General features: G+C 41.2%; 1 protein-coding gene across 1 annotated transcript in view; it reads left to right on the top strand.

Annotated features, from left to right (window-relative positions):
- Positions 1-14,691, top strand: part of ptprn2 (protein tyrosine phosphatase receptor type N2) — a 124,071-nt gene that overhangs the window by 36,062 nt on the left and 73,318 nt on the right. The window contains exons 6-10 of the mRNA XM_062441614.1: positions 141-443; positions 716-756; positions 1,317-1,747; positions 5,079-5,165; positions 11,090-11,169. Coding sequence (XP_062297598.1) covers positions 141-443; positions 716-756; positions 1,317-1,747; positions 5,079-5,165; positions 11,090-11,169 — 942 coding nt within the window. The remainder of the gene's footprint in view (positions 1-140; positions 444-715; positions 757-1,316; positions 1,748-5,078; positions 5,166-11,089; positions 11,170-14,691) is intronic.

Here is a 14,691-nt window from a genome sequence, read left to right as displayed (position 1 = left end):
CATTTTATCATAGCCCCACATTATTCATCATATTTTAGTTAGCTACTTGCTTTTAGGGAGAATTTGTGTTTCTGTGTTTTTTAAAATACATTATTATACACTTAAATTTTTCTGTACTCAGTTTACTCTCTTTCCTTCAGAGCAATTCATCCAGAATGTGGTAAACCAGCTGGGAAGGCACAGCATCAACATGGACGCTTTCATGGGCAAAGACCAGGACCACTTGGCAGGGGTCATCACCGGAGCTCTGAAGGAGGTGGATGAAAAGCAGCCAGTAGCTGGGGCCCAGCCAGGACCAGGAGCCGCTGACCCCAGTGAGGTCATGAAGGGTAACATGCTGCCATCGGCCAACATTGAACTAAATCAAGACCAGGACCCAAAGACAGACCACCACCAAGTGCAAGATCTAAACCATAAAGATACATTGAGATTGAAACAGCAAGGTAGGTGTTAATTATGCTGAGAAAAAGGATTAAAGCAGACGATGTTCTGAATGTATTTATTTTCTGTCATAGATAGTAGAGTGTATGGCACTAAAGACACTTATGACTTCATAAACACTTTAATAAGGCATTGTTTATATAGTTATCACAGAAAGTACTGCCAAATGTATTTTCCTTCAGTATAAGTCATAATTGTTTTTTTTCATTGCTAAATACAAAAGAAATCTTCCGTTTTCACACAACCTGCTCACATACATTGTGTTTGTTTTCAGGCCAACAAATGGATGGTGCAGACAGGGAGCCTGTTGACAAGGTGAATTTAAAATTACTCACCTCAACCAACAAATTGGTTTCTGAGGGAGCGAGACATGTCCAAAATCAGACTTTTTTTACTTTTTGAATTCTGCTTCAAGCATGGATCATTCAAAAGTTGTGCAGACTTGCATTTACTATTAGTATTAGTATTTGAAGGCAAAACTGCTAGATGTATAGTGTGTGTGTGTGTAATCTGTCTAACCTTAACATTTTCTATAAGCTTAGCTTTGAAAATAATATGAACTAAAATTGTTTTGCATAATGCCGTCCATCTTTTGTTTAACCTTTAGTAAGTAAACCTACTGAAAACATCCTTCAATAATTTGTGAGGAGGGAGGACACTAGACCTTGGACCAGCACTCAGACATAGAAACGTCAGTGAATGCAACACAGATTCACACATTTTCATTGATTGACATTTATAATAGAAACGACTCCATTCAGGGTGGTAATCATTTTTTCTTCAGAACTTTCCTCAGAACAGAAACTGTGAAATGTGTGGGTGAAATTAAATAGAAAATGCCTTTACTATTCTAAATCTCCCTTGATTCAACACAGCATGCAGCTTTCTTCTCCAAGCTGCTTGACTACCTAAACCTGGAGCCCTTTGGTGATGGTACAGAAGTCAAAAGTGGTCCACCAGCTCCCAGTGGTCTCCAAAAACTGGTTGGACTGGAGAACGTCCAGAGCCGGACAACACAAGGCCAAGTTCCTGTAGCCAACCGCTGGGAGGAGAAAACCATGACCCTGCCTGCGAAGGAAAGTTCAACCCTGCGTTTAACCAGCGGTGCACAGGGGCCTGACACACAGGTGGACTCAGAGATTGAGAGGCTGATGCAGGGGATTCAGATCCCGGCGGGGAAGAAACAGCTGGAGGAGCCACAGAAGAAGGACATGAGAGTCAAAACTCAGTTGGTCCATGTGGGGGTGAAGGAGTTTTCCAGCAGAGGGAAGGACAGACACTTTGGCTACATTATAACCGGCTCAGAGTGAGTATGACCGAGATCATGATATGATATCTTAATCAGAAGAGTTGCTATATAAGTATAGCTTATGAAAAATAAGATTAGAAATAGAAGAGTTAGTATATAGGAGTCTTAATATGGTCTCTTAATATATATTATAATATGATTTTTGATTTAAAGAAAAGTATTAATATTTATTAATATTGGAACATTTCTATATGAGCCTGATTGATTGTAAATGGGAATCTGGAATTCATTAAAGGAATAGTTCAACATAAAAACATGAAGCTACCACCAGCAGTCTGTTATCTTAGCTTAGCATAAAGACTGGAGACAGTCTGGCTTTGTCCTAAAGTAACAAAATCCACCTACCAGCACCTCTAAATCTCACAAATCAACATAATAAATCTCATTTGTTTTAATCCATACAAAAAAATATGAAAATGACATGGTGTGGTTTTACAGGGAGTTATGGACTATTTCTTGGCCACGAGCAGCAACTTTCGGGTTGCCTGGCAACCTCACGGTGTTGTGAAGTTGCTGCATCCAAAAAACACAATTTGTTGTTTTTAGACTTCAGAATGTGTACATATTAAACAAATGAGATATACCCTTTCATAGTTTTTAAAGAGGCATCAAGCTAGTAGTCGTGATTGATCACGTGTCTTTTAATCAGGATTCTAAGATAATTGTATTACCTTATTACTGTTTGTGTTTTTTGTACTATGTGGCAAGTGTAATTCCTGTTTGTGTGTGTGTGTGTGTGTGTGTGTGTGTGTGTGTGTGTGTGTGTGTGTGTGTGTGTGTGTGTGTGTGTGTGTGGTCAGTGACATCTACTTGTTTCTACAAAAATAAACCTGAAATAAACAAAAAAGTAGAACATTTAGAGTGTGTAACAGGGATACACTGAAGCAGCTGTCCTTCATAGTAATATAGATGTAAACTAACAGTATATGTCAGGAAATTGCATTTATTTTAACTGTATTTATTTATTATGCTGTTGACATCGGTACAAATAGTTTAAATATAGTAGTCTTCTCTGAATGTCAGTTACCTTGGTTGCCTTAGTTGTTGTACTCAATAAATATATCCATAAAGTAACACCAGCAACTTATACCACTTTCTTTGTTAAGTGATTCTTATCAACTGACTTGATAGTACAGCTCACAGCTTCATATGATTGTTTATTGCTCCACTCACCAGTTGTTACCGAACTGCTGGACCTGTTTCAAGGCAGTCTCATTTTACATACCTTAACACCACGCTTTGTTCTGTTACTTAAAACTGCCTGTAAAAGACGCAATTTCTGTCAAAGCCGCCCACACGCTCACATCTTAATGGAAAAGGATACAGTAGTTTGAAATCCTGAGTGTATGCTGTACCTGATTACAATAGCAGAGATGATAAATCCCTCAGTGTGTGGGTATTACTGTGCTGTATTACGGCTTTAATGATGATACTTTGTCAGGAAGGGTTGCCAAGTTCTCCCTCTCTCCTCTCTCACCTCTCACTCAACTCAGGCTCAGCAAAGATAAGTTCCTATCGACTGTCTTCGCCCCTAGCCCTCTCTCAAATCCCTTTATGGCGTTATCAAGTCCAGTGTCAGTGGGTTGTCCTTCACCTGTTCAACAGACGTGGGCTCATATCTTTTCGATCTTTGTCACCTTATTGCTGCACATATAGAAACACAGATTAAGATGTAAACACAATATAGCTCAGTATGTGCCAGTGAGGAAAAAACAGGTCACCTTCCGAGTGAAATATCTTCACCTCTTCCAACTGTTCGTCCCCACCTATCCCCAGCCCACCTACAGTTGGCCTATAGAGGCGTCTGCATTTGCTGCAGACCTCATGATTGCACGGTTGTTATCCCGAGCTCCTTCGCACCCTGCAGTGAGGCTACGCAAACCTGCTTATCTGAAAGCTCCTGACATTGTGGTGGTGGTAGTGGGGGGTTTAGGGAATTGGAGGCAGGTGGGGTGGTATGTGAAGCGGGGTGGGGAGTGAGTGGAAGGTATGGATAGAAGAGAAAGAGACAGAGAGAAACCCAAGGGGAAAAGTGCTAGCATCAACAACCAAGTCACTCCTGGAGCTCTCCAGTTGCTAGAATTACCGCAGAGGGATGCAAACGTGTCTGGAATTGCTTCTGCGAATCTTTAACTTTCAAAACCCCCTCAAAAAAAGTGGAGGAAAAAAAAAAGAGCCACCCACTCTCTCAAAGGTGGAGTGAATCAACCACTCGTGTACAGTACTCCGCTCTGTGTTCTGCCGTCGTTAAAAAAGAAAAGCTATACTGTAATGTGGTGTCAAATGCAGGTTAAACTAAACAGTATATCAGCAGGATTTTTAGGTTGAATATGTCTAATAATTGTAAAAATATATTTGAACTGTTGAGTATCTAAAATCCTCTGTATGACAAAAATAAAAATACTCAGGGTTACATGAAATTTGTTCACATTTCTCTGCAATGGAGTGGTAACAAAAGCCGAAATTTTGCCGCTGCCTGCATTGTTGGGTCATTATGACCCATGACTTTTTGGTGCATGTCACTTGGCAGTCACAGTGATTCCAGGTTAAGCTGTCAGCAATAAAGTAGCTTTCTGTGTTTCTGTGTGCATGCCCTTCTCATTTCCTCCATCCAGCGCGTTGGCCTGCAGATTGCCTTTGTTTGGTCTATTTCCTTGGCGATTTACTCTCCGAGTGAGAGAGCAGCCGCGGTCTGAGCTGAGATGAGGCATGGCTTTATCAGACCACCATTACACTTCACCTCCATTCCATTTGCACCTTATTATTCTCATCTCACCGTGAGGGCGCGTGCGTGCCCAGGGTGTTTGTGTACTCTGCGTTATCATGTTTTACTTTGAGTGTACGTGCGCGCAAGGGGAAGAAAGTGAATGTAGGCGAAGAAAAAGAAAGATGAGAGAAGGGAAGGGAGAGAGAGGCGCGTCCATATGATACAGCCATTACACCTCATGCAGGTTCCATTTGCACCTTATTGTTTGTCTCATTGCTGGAAAAAAGCAGGTGATTTACCAAGCCTGAAGAGGCAGCTGATCCCTTTTCCCTTGGCATGGCGCTTTGTGTGTGTGTGTGTGTGTGTGTGTGTGTGTGTGTGTGTGTGTGTGTTTGTGTTTGTGCTTGCCTGTGTGTCTGTCTTCGGTTGTGTACATGTGTGCAGTACATTCATTCAGACAACCGTAGCTTTTGCTTGTGTGCAATGACCCATTTGTGGGTATGAATTGTTGCAGTATCTCCCTAAAAAAATAGCATTTTAACGGCTGAATGGCCGCATGTATCTTGTATTGGTATGGACCTCCAAACGTGACGCTCTGCTGTCTGTGTGTTTCTCCACCAGCTCCCTCTCCACTGACCAGGGCTTGGACCTGATGGAGCGACTGACGCAGAGGCTGAATCTCCACGCCGCAGATCTCACTCAGCTCTCGTACGTACAGACACACATATCCTGCCCACACCCACATTGTCACAAATAATGATTTACCTCGCAGTTTACAAGCCATACATAACACACAGGATAATTGGCCACATTTAAAGCTTTTGTTTTGTGCCTTTGAGCCTGAGGAAAGAGAGTGAAGATTGTCCAGACGCTGCGAAGACTGTTTGTGTGAAAATACTGTGCCACACTGCCAGCGACTGTAGGTGTTTGTTGTTTTTCTGACCTTTTGGAGTGTTTGACTTCTCGCAGGGGGAGAAATCAGGCCTAATTACCTCCAGGCACATACTGATGTCTCCATTGTATTCAAAACAGTGCCTCGGCACTATTGTCACTGTACACTCTGTCAGAAAGAGAGCAGTCAAGATATCAAACGGAAAGAGAAAAAGCAAGAGAAAGGGAAGCAGCGGAGGATGCACAGTGGATAGTGAGCTAGAAAGAGAGAAAGTAGTCCTGCAGGAGGCGGTTAATATATTAATGAGTGGGCGAACTGTCCTTGAACCCGGACTGTTTTGTGCTTGTACCGTGGTTCTGCTGTACATTTGGTGTCAGACCATGTAGGAGGTAGAGATGTGTTCGCCTAAGATCTGACAAGCCTTTCAAGATGCTCCTGCAGGAGAAGTGAAGTCTGGGTGGTTCAGTAACACCCGCAGCATATGAACACCAAAGCCAATGCACTGCAGTCTGCGGCTGCACTGCACTGTAGATACAGAGTATGACGGCTTGGATATTAGGTACTGACAGGGAAAACTGTCAGGCGGTATTCTGTATCAGGTATTCAACACTGAAAATATGCACTATGACCTCAGAATAAATGCAACCAAGGAGACATTCTGATTTCCATCTTTACATTTGAGCTCTGGATTCAGTTTTGATGAGCAAGAATACCAGGATATGTCATCATGCTGCCGCTGATTGAGTTAATCTTGTTATTACACCTGTCATTTCATATCATTCATAATCAACTCCTGATCCACATGATTATGAATGTCGTTATCTAGGTGCTGATGAATAGCCAGTGACATTATAGCACTGTCCAATCAGTCAGATATCCTTGATCACAGTGCATTAAAGCTGTTAAGCCAGTGTAAAAGCCACAGATAGATGCCTCAAATGAAGCTTCCACACTGTATTACGCCTCATATTGATAACAGTATTCTATACAGAGGACAAATAGAGAAAATGTCCTCTTTGTCAGGCTTGTTTATCCTCATTCTTCTTCCTTTTACAAAGTAATGAAAGCGCTTTCGTGTAGAAATAGCCGAGACGGAGGATGTGACAAAAGTTCATTGTGCCTCTTGCTGTGCGACCACGGCAGGTGAGTGTTTGAAAGCCTCTGTCTGAATATGAGTCGGCTCGAGTACGAGAGCCGGGTCAGAGCACGCCGCCCTGCTTCGGGCCGCTCTTTCTCGCTCGCTCTGATGAGCCCTGATAGGAAGACGGGGAGAAGAGATACTCAAATATGACAACAGTCAGGCAGAGAAGGATTTTCAGACAGAGAGCATTAGAAGAGGAGGTTTCAGTGTTACTAAAATTTTCAGACACTGAACACAATTATCTTTGAGCCTGCTACTACAGTAATCAGCAGAAAATCAGCCCGTTTTCAAAAGTGATTTGAAATAGTAGCTTTGAATGATGATGGACTGTTGGCAGACAAACTAGTGACATGTTACATAATTAAATAAATGTAATTATAATTCGTTATAGTTACTGAGAAAAAATGTAATTAAAATTAAATTGAAATACAGTTACTAGTCAAAATATTGGTGATTATAAAGAGGTTGCATCCAAATATAGTCTTTTTGGTTTAAAGCCATGTGTAATTTAATATTCATTCTGTTGCCTTGCAAATTTTTTGCCATGCAGACATACCCTCTTTTTGCAGATTTCCAGGCAACGCAGGTTTGCAAAGCCGTTGGGACAAATTTGAGTGCAACACAATCAAGGGTAGCTTGGCTTGAAAGGAGTAGTCTCTACTAGACAGGCTCCATTCATTTGGCAGTCTGCGCTCAAATTTCGAGCGTTGTTTTTGATTGGCTCTCTTGTTTGAATTTGCACCACTTCTTGTCTGCCAATCAAATCATCGCACATTAGTCTGTGCAACCTGAGTCTGCCAAGCCTGCGACCAGCCGACCACGTCAAGGCGGGCGGCCGAGTCGTTTGATAAGAACGGCTTTCAGTGCTGAAAAATGAGGTTAACAGTGAGGTTGATGATGTCTGGTTTGACTGTACGTTTCAGGGTTTTTCAGCTTTAATGCCCAGTTTAAAACATTTATTAGTGAAATTATCAAAAAGTATTCAAATGTAATAAGTTACATAACTTTAATGAAGTACAGTTTTAACAGGATAAGCAGTAATCTGTAACCTTTTACATTTCCAAAGTAACCTTCTCAACACTGGCTGTGGGGATAATATGTGCCTTTTTCAGATGACGTAAGTGTTTTACTCATCAGAGGCACTAGGGGGAGTGGGACACACACTCACAGGTCGATCTTCACACACAGCCTGCGGAGACACACATGCACCCTCTGCCAATATCCCGCCAACCCATCTGCACACACACACCCATCATGTCCCACCAGCAGAGCTAATATGAAGTCCAAGCTTACACATCCGATAACACAGGAGACAGTGTGAAGTCCTCTAGATAGCTTATCTACCATAACTTCATCTCACTACTGCAGTAGTGTTTTTCTCTGAGTGTATTTAAATAGGGTTCGGGGGAGAAAAAAAATCATGTCAATTCAATTTGAGATGCATCGAGATCTCTGGCAGAATTCCTTCGGACAGGGAGAACGGAAGCAGGATTAAAGATTGTGGAAATATTGACATTTACGAAAGCAAACAGAGCCCAGGTGAAGGCATTAGAGAAGGACATATTTCTTTTAGAGCCGTGTGGGTGTATGTGTGCGTCTGAGCATGTGTGTGATCATGTTCACAAATGCATCGGTGCATGGCTGGGTCCGTCTGTCCGGCAGTATGGGCTCATATATTGCTCCCGGCCGAGCGAACGTGCCTGCCTCTGTGGCGGGCTGAGTGATGGTGAGTGGGTCTGGGTCACAGCACTCTGGCAGTCGGATGAATCTCACTCACTGTCACACAGTCTGTCAGAAAGCACACTAAAAATGTACGTATACTTTCCGGGACACAGCAGGGGAGATATGATTATGTACCGTAATGGCTTAGTGATTTAGAGCTGGCAGAAGGACATCTCAACTTGCTATGTGTGTTCACAGTCACATATTGTCTGCTGTTAAAAAATACAGTGTTACAAGTTTAGACTTGTAACACATCTATAGGTTTGCTATTGTATCCATTAAATACAACATTTCAGCAGCCACTGTTATACTGTGTTAAACTACACCAGTGTTTGAGCAAAAAGGAAAACAATAACAAATTATTGTCAGAATCCCTCACAGGTACAGCATTTAGCTTTTTAAAAATGAGCTCAAATCATAACTTATGGTAGACTGAAGCTCAACAGGAAACAAATGGGCACATTGGCTAAATGTTCTATTACTTTAGTACTCATTAAAGATCAGTTCACTGATGCCTCACTTCAAAAGTAAATCACACAATGTAATCTGTGTCCAACCTCACGTGGGAAAAACAAAAGGTCACAAAAATAAAAACTTGTGCTATCAGGATTAAAAGAGGATCATACAAACTACAATAAACAACAAATACAGTCAGCAGGAAACAATGGAGATAGAGTATATGAAAGTAAATTTTTTTCACTCTTTGGTCATCATACAGGTTGTGTGTCTTTGATATGCCAGTGGCTCTCGATTGGCTTTTCAAGTGCAGTCGTTAGATGCGATCTGAATTTCCTCCACAATGTTAACTGGCCTGCAGGCTGGAGCCACACTGCTGCTTGTAGGTTTGGTCATGGGTTTCTCTCACATAATATCCAGCATGGTTTGCTGCAACAAATGGTATTTGAGACTAGATGTACTCTCTTGGTCACTCCGTTTACATCGACAGGAACTACATAATAACTTTGGTTGACGACCCTGTCTGACAGAGCTTTGAAGAAAATGCCTTTCTTTATCTATGTTGTACTTGCTAGTTGCCATCCAAATTATTGCTAGAGATGAGTGAAGAACTGAAGAACCTTCTTCCTCCTCTTCTCCTTCTCCTTCTCCTCCTTCTCCTCCTCCACCTCCTCCTCCTCCTCCTCCTCCTCCTTCTTCTTCTTCTTCTTCTTCTTCTTCTTCTTCTTCTTCTTCTTCTTCTTCTTCTTCTTCTTCTTCTTCTTCTTCTTCTTCTTCTTCTTCTTCTTCTTCTTCTTCTTCTTCTTCTTCTTCTTCTTTTTCTTTTTTTTCTCCTTCTCCTTCGGCTTCTTCTCCTTCTCCTTCTTCTCCTCCTTTTATCGCAGTTGGTATACAACTTCTTAGTTCATTACTGCCATCTTCTGCTCCAGAGAGTGGATCAGACTCTAGACTTAAAATCTAAATCCCTGTAACAAAACCTGTGTTAAGGGCATCAAAAAAATAATTAGTGGCTCTAATATTTACAAACGTGTGCAATACAGTTTTATAATTTTATGATTTTGTTTTCCTTTGTTCCAACTGCTGGTTTCCAATAATTTCTCTGATGTGTGAAAATCACTTAGCAGACTCTCGAAGCTTATTTGAGTGATGCAATACATAACAATCCACACTTATATTTATTATAAGAGTTACATTATCATTGCATCTCAGATAATGTAAGATGCAGTGCACCTTTTTTAAAACAGAGAAACATTTACAATGTATTTCCAAGCTTTAAAAAATGTAATTTAAGTTTGAAGAGCCTGCTAATTTAATGTTGTACTGTGCAGAGATGAATGGAGGTCAGTGGCTGCCCGCAGTGTTTGGAAATCAAGTAGAAAATCTCAAACATAGCAGGTTGTTAAATAGTTAGCTGTTTTGTGAAGCATATTTTATTTTATTTTGTAGTAAATGGAGTAAAACATGTAAGACGTACTCAATTTTGTTGACTAATACTTGTCAGTGGCATAACATTATGTACAATATCAAATTAGTTTTCAATAAATCAGTGACTGCTTGAATGAAAACAGAATATTTATAATATATATGTATTTGAGAAAGGTTAAGATTATCTCACCACAATGGCAGATTAGTTCACCTCTTTTAAGACATTTAAGAGTAAATAATAGATGAAAAGTACTTGATAAGATGTGAATTCTTAAATTGAGTGAGTTTTGTTTCGATTTTCCCAGAACCTGGGAGAATAATGCATCTGATCCCTGATTTAACTTTGACTATGACAAAACTTGAAGAACGGGAGCTCACTGCCACTTTCCAACATTGAGAATTACACTGATTGTCCCATTGGGGAACGACAATTACAGCTCAAAACAAGATGCCATATTTGTTACTGATTGGCCCAGACGGGGTCTTCATCATTCGTGCGGGTTGTCATGCTAATTGCTGACTTGTTCAACCCTGTTTTGAAAGACAGCCCTGAAGTCACAGATTATTTGTTCTTCTAGCGGTTAAATAGACTCTGTTTTTAGCCTCTTTGAAAATGTGCTTTCATTTGGGATTTTAAGAAGTCTCAATAGAAATGAGTATGATTTTTTATCTTTACTCACTGCTTCAAAATACACCTTTTTTCTCTGACCACAGCTCTTACAGAGCCTGGTGGGATTGTTAGATTTTATTTCATGGCCAACCTCAGGGACCTAAAATAAGGTGCTCAGCTGATGACTATACTTTGGTCTTTGGCCAAATCAAACTGAAAAAGAAAGCAAGATTTGTGATGATTCACTTCTTTTTCAGATATACAGCATTTGCTCCTTTTTACACTGTCTCTCTTCTCATCATTGACACCTTTTATGTGTGACGTAAATGTGATGAAAACTCAAATACAAATGTAGATTTTCTTCATTTTTTGCTGTTTTTCTGCAGTGTCCTGGGCCCTGCGTTGACTTTCAGAGTTGGCCCCAACCCGAAGAATGTGACCACTGCAGATCTGGTTCAAGCTGCAGGTAAGAACTGTCGATATATATTTTCTTATATCACACACACACACACACACACACACACACACACACACACACACACACACACACACACACACACACACACACACACACACACACACACATACACACACACACACACACACACAATAGTCCTGTTGACAGCCTTCATTGTGATTCATCTCATTTTTACCAGCCAGACCACTCTGTCACCATGTGTGCTTCAGTAAATGAGAACACAGATTAGTCTCTTCAGATACAGTAGATAGGCTGGTGTTCATCTTGTTCAGACAAACCCCTGTCCCAAAGAAGATTATCAACACTGTGCAATGACAGATGACCATCAATTACAGAGATGATGAGTTTGGCGTGCACCACGTCCTTACACACACACACACACACACACACACACACACACACACACACACACACACACACACACACACACACACACACACACACACACACACACACACACACACACACACACACACACACACACAGTGTACAGGAGAGTTCATTTGGTCTTCTGTTATGTCCAATAGGCTTGACAGGTTGAAACAGGCTTTCACCAGCCAATCAGTTTGAATACAGTATGTGCTCCTGTGTGTGTGTGTGTGTGTGTGTGTGTGTGTGCGTGTGTGCGTGTGTGCGTGCCTGTATATATGCACTTAGAAGTAGGCTGATGGAGAGCTGTCACCCGTAGAAAGGAGGTTGTCAGTATGCGCTACCTCCGTTCCCCCCCCCTGCACTGGAACAGCCCGGCGTCGGTGTTCGTCTGCACGTGTGTCGGATGTGTGGCGATGTCCTTGCTTTGGTCGGAAATGACTTTGAGAAGCACAGCAATACTCCCAACAGTCAATATCATCCAATATCACCCCACTGGAATCAACATGGTGGTGTTGTTATTGGCTGAAATGTGTTGCTGCTCCAGTTTTCCTGCGCCGCAACATTTTTTGGCACCAACTCGTTTCCTATTAGGGTTGTGCTGGATGATGGCTGATGATACAGATTTACCGCAAGAAAGGTTGTGCCGGAGGTTGAGTTTTGCTTCAGTGGTTTAGAGTGTGTGTTTTTGTACATTCGTGTATCTGCTGGATTACAGTGTGTATCTGTATTTATCCCTCACTGTTATCCCACTTTTGTGTTGTTTGTTGAACAAAATGATCAAATGAGCAAACATTGCAACCGCTGTTCATCTCTTCCGCATGAGGTGTAATAATTATACTGTATCATAACATCCTGTATTATTTCCCCCCACATTTTTTCCCTTTTTTACTTCTTCTTCTCCATTTTTTCCCCTCCTCCTCTTGTGTGACTGACTTTGATGAGGTGGCGTGTGGCGAGAGCTAATGACAGGCGTGAGCATGGCTGAAATGTCAGACCAAATGTTAAGTCAACATGATCATCAGCCTGACCCATGTTGATGAATTATGAATACAGCCCACCTGAATAGTGATTAGTGAAGAGTGAGACAGATGGAGCTTATCACACTACTTATGTTTGGAGGGTTTGGATGCATCGTCTTCATTACTCATCCCGACTGACCGTGAGTTGCAGCTCTGAGAAGTATTAAAAATGTTCAAATTGCAGTCAGAGATATAGCTGAGTGGTTAAAACATCTGTCTTTGGAGCAACACGTGTGCCCCCACTGACCTTAGATCAAATCCTGCTAGAGCTTTATCTCCTGTGACCCCCTCCTACCTTGTTGCCCCCCTCGATTTCCACCACAGTGTGAAGTGGAGTGGACTTCCCACTCGCTCTCTGATATTAAAAACAATGTGAAGTGGGTGCAGAAACTGTTAATGACCCCTTTAGTGTTTCAAATCCTTTTTTCAGTTGCATCACAGCTCCGAATATCTACATGACACTGACTTCAATACAATATGGCAATGCCATGGTGATTTCAAAGTGGTTACTAGGTTGTGGAGCAACAGCATGGTTTAAGTGGAATCTGAAAATCAAACTGACACCCACATGCAGTTGCCACCTGGGTAATCCTAGGTGACCTTTGCCTTATGTGTGACTGTGCATAAACGACGTGGCCTCCTAATGAACTCATCAAAACCCCTGCTGTATTCTACACTCAACCTGCTGCTGAGAGCCTGCACAGCATGTTTTATGGCAGCTCATGAAACTAGAGAACCAAAAAAATATAGAAGGCTGCAGCAGAGTGATGCAACAAACCTATTCTTCTTTATAGCTGCTTAATAACCCTTCAAACAGATATAATCCGTCATTTCTCATAAGCAAGAGTATACACAGTCATGCTCAACCTGTATTGTACTTCTTATTCTTGGGATACAACTTACAATTATGACAACTGACAATTTTGAGTCCAATGTGACTTTTTCAAGATTGCTTGTTTTGTTTCTGACCAAATTTGCACAAATGAGAAGCTGGAAGCAACAAATATTCAGAATGTCTGCTTGAACAGATTATAAGAATTGTAGTTTTCCTTTTGGCGAAATGACTGAATGTTTTAGCACTACTTGGCATATTATATTTATACTGTTAGTGCTACAAGTAATGATTATTTTCATTATCGCTTGGTCTTCTGAGAGCCTGAGGTAACATTTTGAAACATCTTGTTTTGTCTGACCAACAGCCCAAAACCCAAAGATATTCAACCTAAATGTATATAAAACACAGCAAATCTTCCTATTTGAGATGCTCAAACTAGAGCTATTTGCTATTTTTGCTTGATTAAACAACAATGTTTTTAAATATGGCTGCTAATTAATGTTCTGCTGCTCGACTAATCGGTTCATTGACTCTTGAGCTTTATTTACTGTAAATTGATGCATTTACATCTTATATGTTATACTACGTGTACATTCAAATGCGACAACATATTTTATCAGTGTAAACCTTTTACAGGCGTTACCTTGACTGTAATCTGCAGTGTCTGAAGGAGGTTAATATGGCTCCGCTACATTCTGCTGTCCATCTATCTGCCCATCAGTTCTATTTGATGTGTTCAATGCTCCATTGAAAAGAATAGACAAAGAGACTTGGTTGAAAGGCATGGACAGTATAGAGGAGATTTGATAACTCATTGAAAAGCATCTTTTGGGCAGCAGGTTCTTAGCGGCTGTGTGGTGAAAGGCCTGCTGGGAGGTCTGACTGTATTAGTGGAGGTAGAAGCTCTTGTGTTCTGCTCAACTGGAAAACCGCAGGACAAAGACCTGCACTGCCTAATCCCTGCTCGGCTGCAAAACAAAAGAGAAAGCTGCTGCTTTATCAAAACTACAAGGGATTCTGTGTGTCCGTGTGTTTGTGTGTGTGTGTGCGTGTGTGGATGTGTGCGTGCCTATGTGTTTGTGTGTGGGTTTTTTGGGGGGTTTTTTGCAGCTGTGTTCATACTGTGCCAAGAAAATGATTTATTCAATATTTGATGAAGTGGCAGCCAAGCTGTTAAAACCAATGTTGGAATGTGTTGTTTAGGACTCCACTTTTTGCCTTCTTGCCTCCTCTCAATCTCACTCTGATTTCTAAACATGTAAATCACCTTCAGTTGGGGAAATT

Source organism: Scomber scombrus, chromosome 20 (genome assembly GCF_963691925.1).
Source record: "Scomber scombrus chromosome 20, fScoSco1.1, whole genome shotgun sequence".
Taxonomy (NCBI): Eukaryota; Metazoa; Chordata; class Actinopteri; order Scombriformes; family Scombridae; genus Scomber; species Scomber scombrus.
Note: the sequence above shows the minus strand (reverse complement) of the source record. Positions and strands in the feature narration are given on the sequence as shown.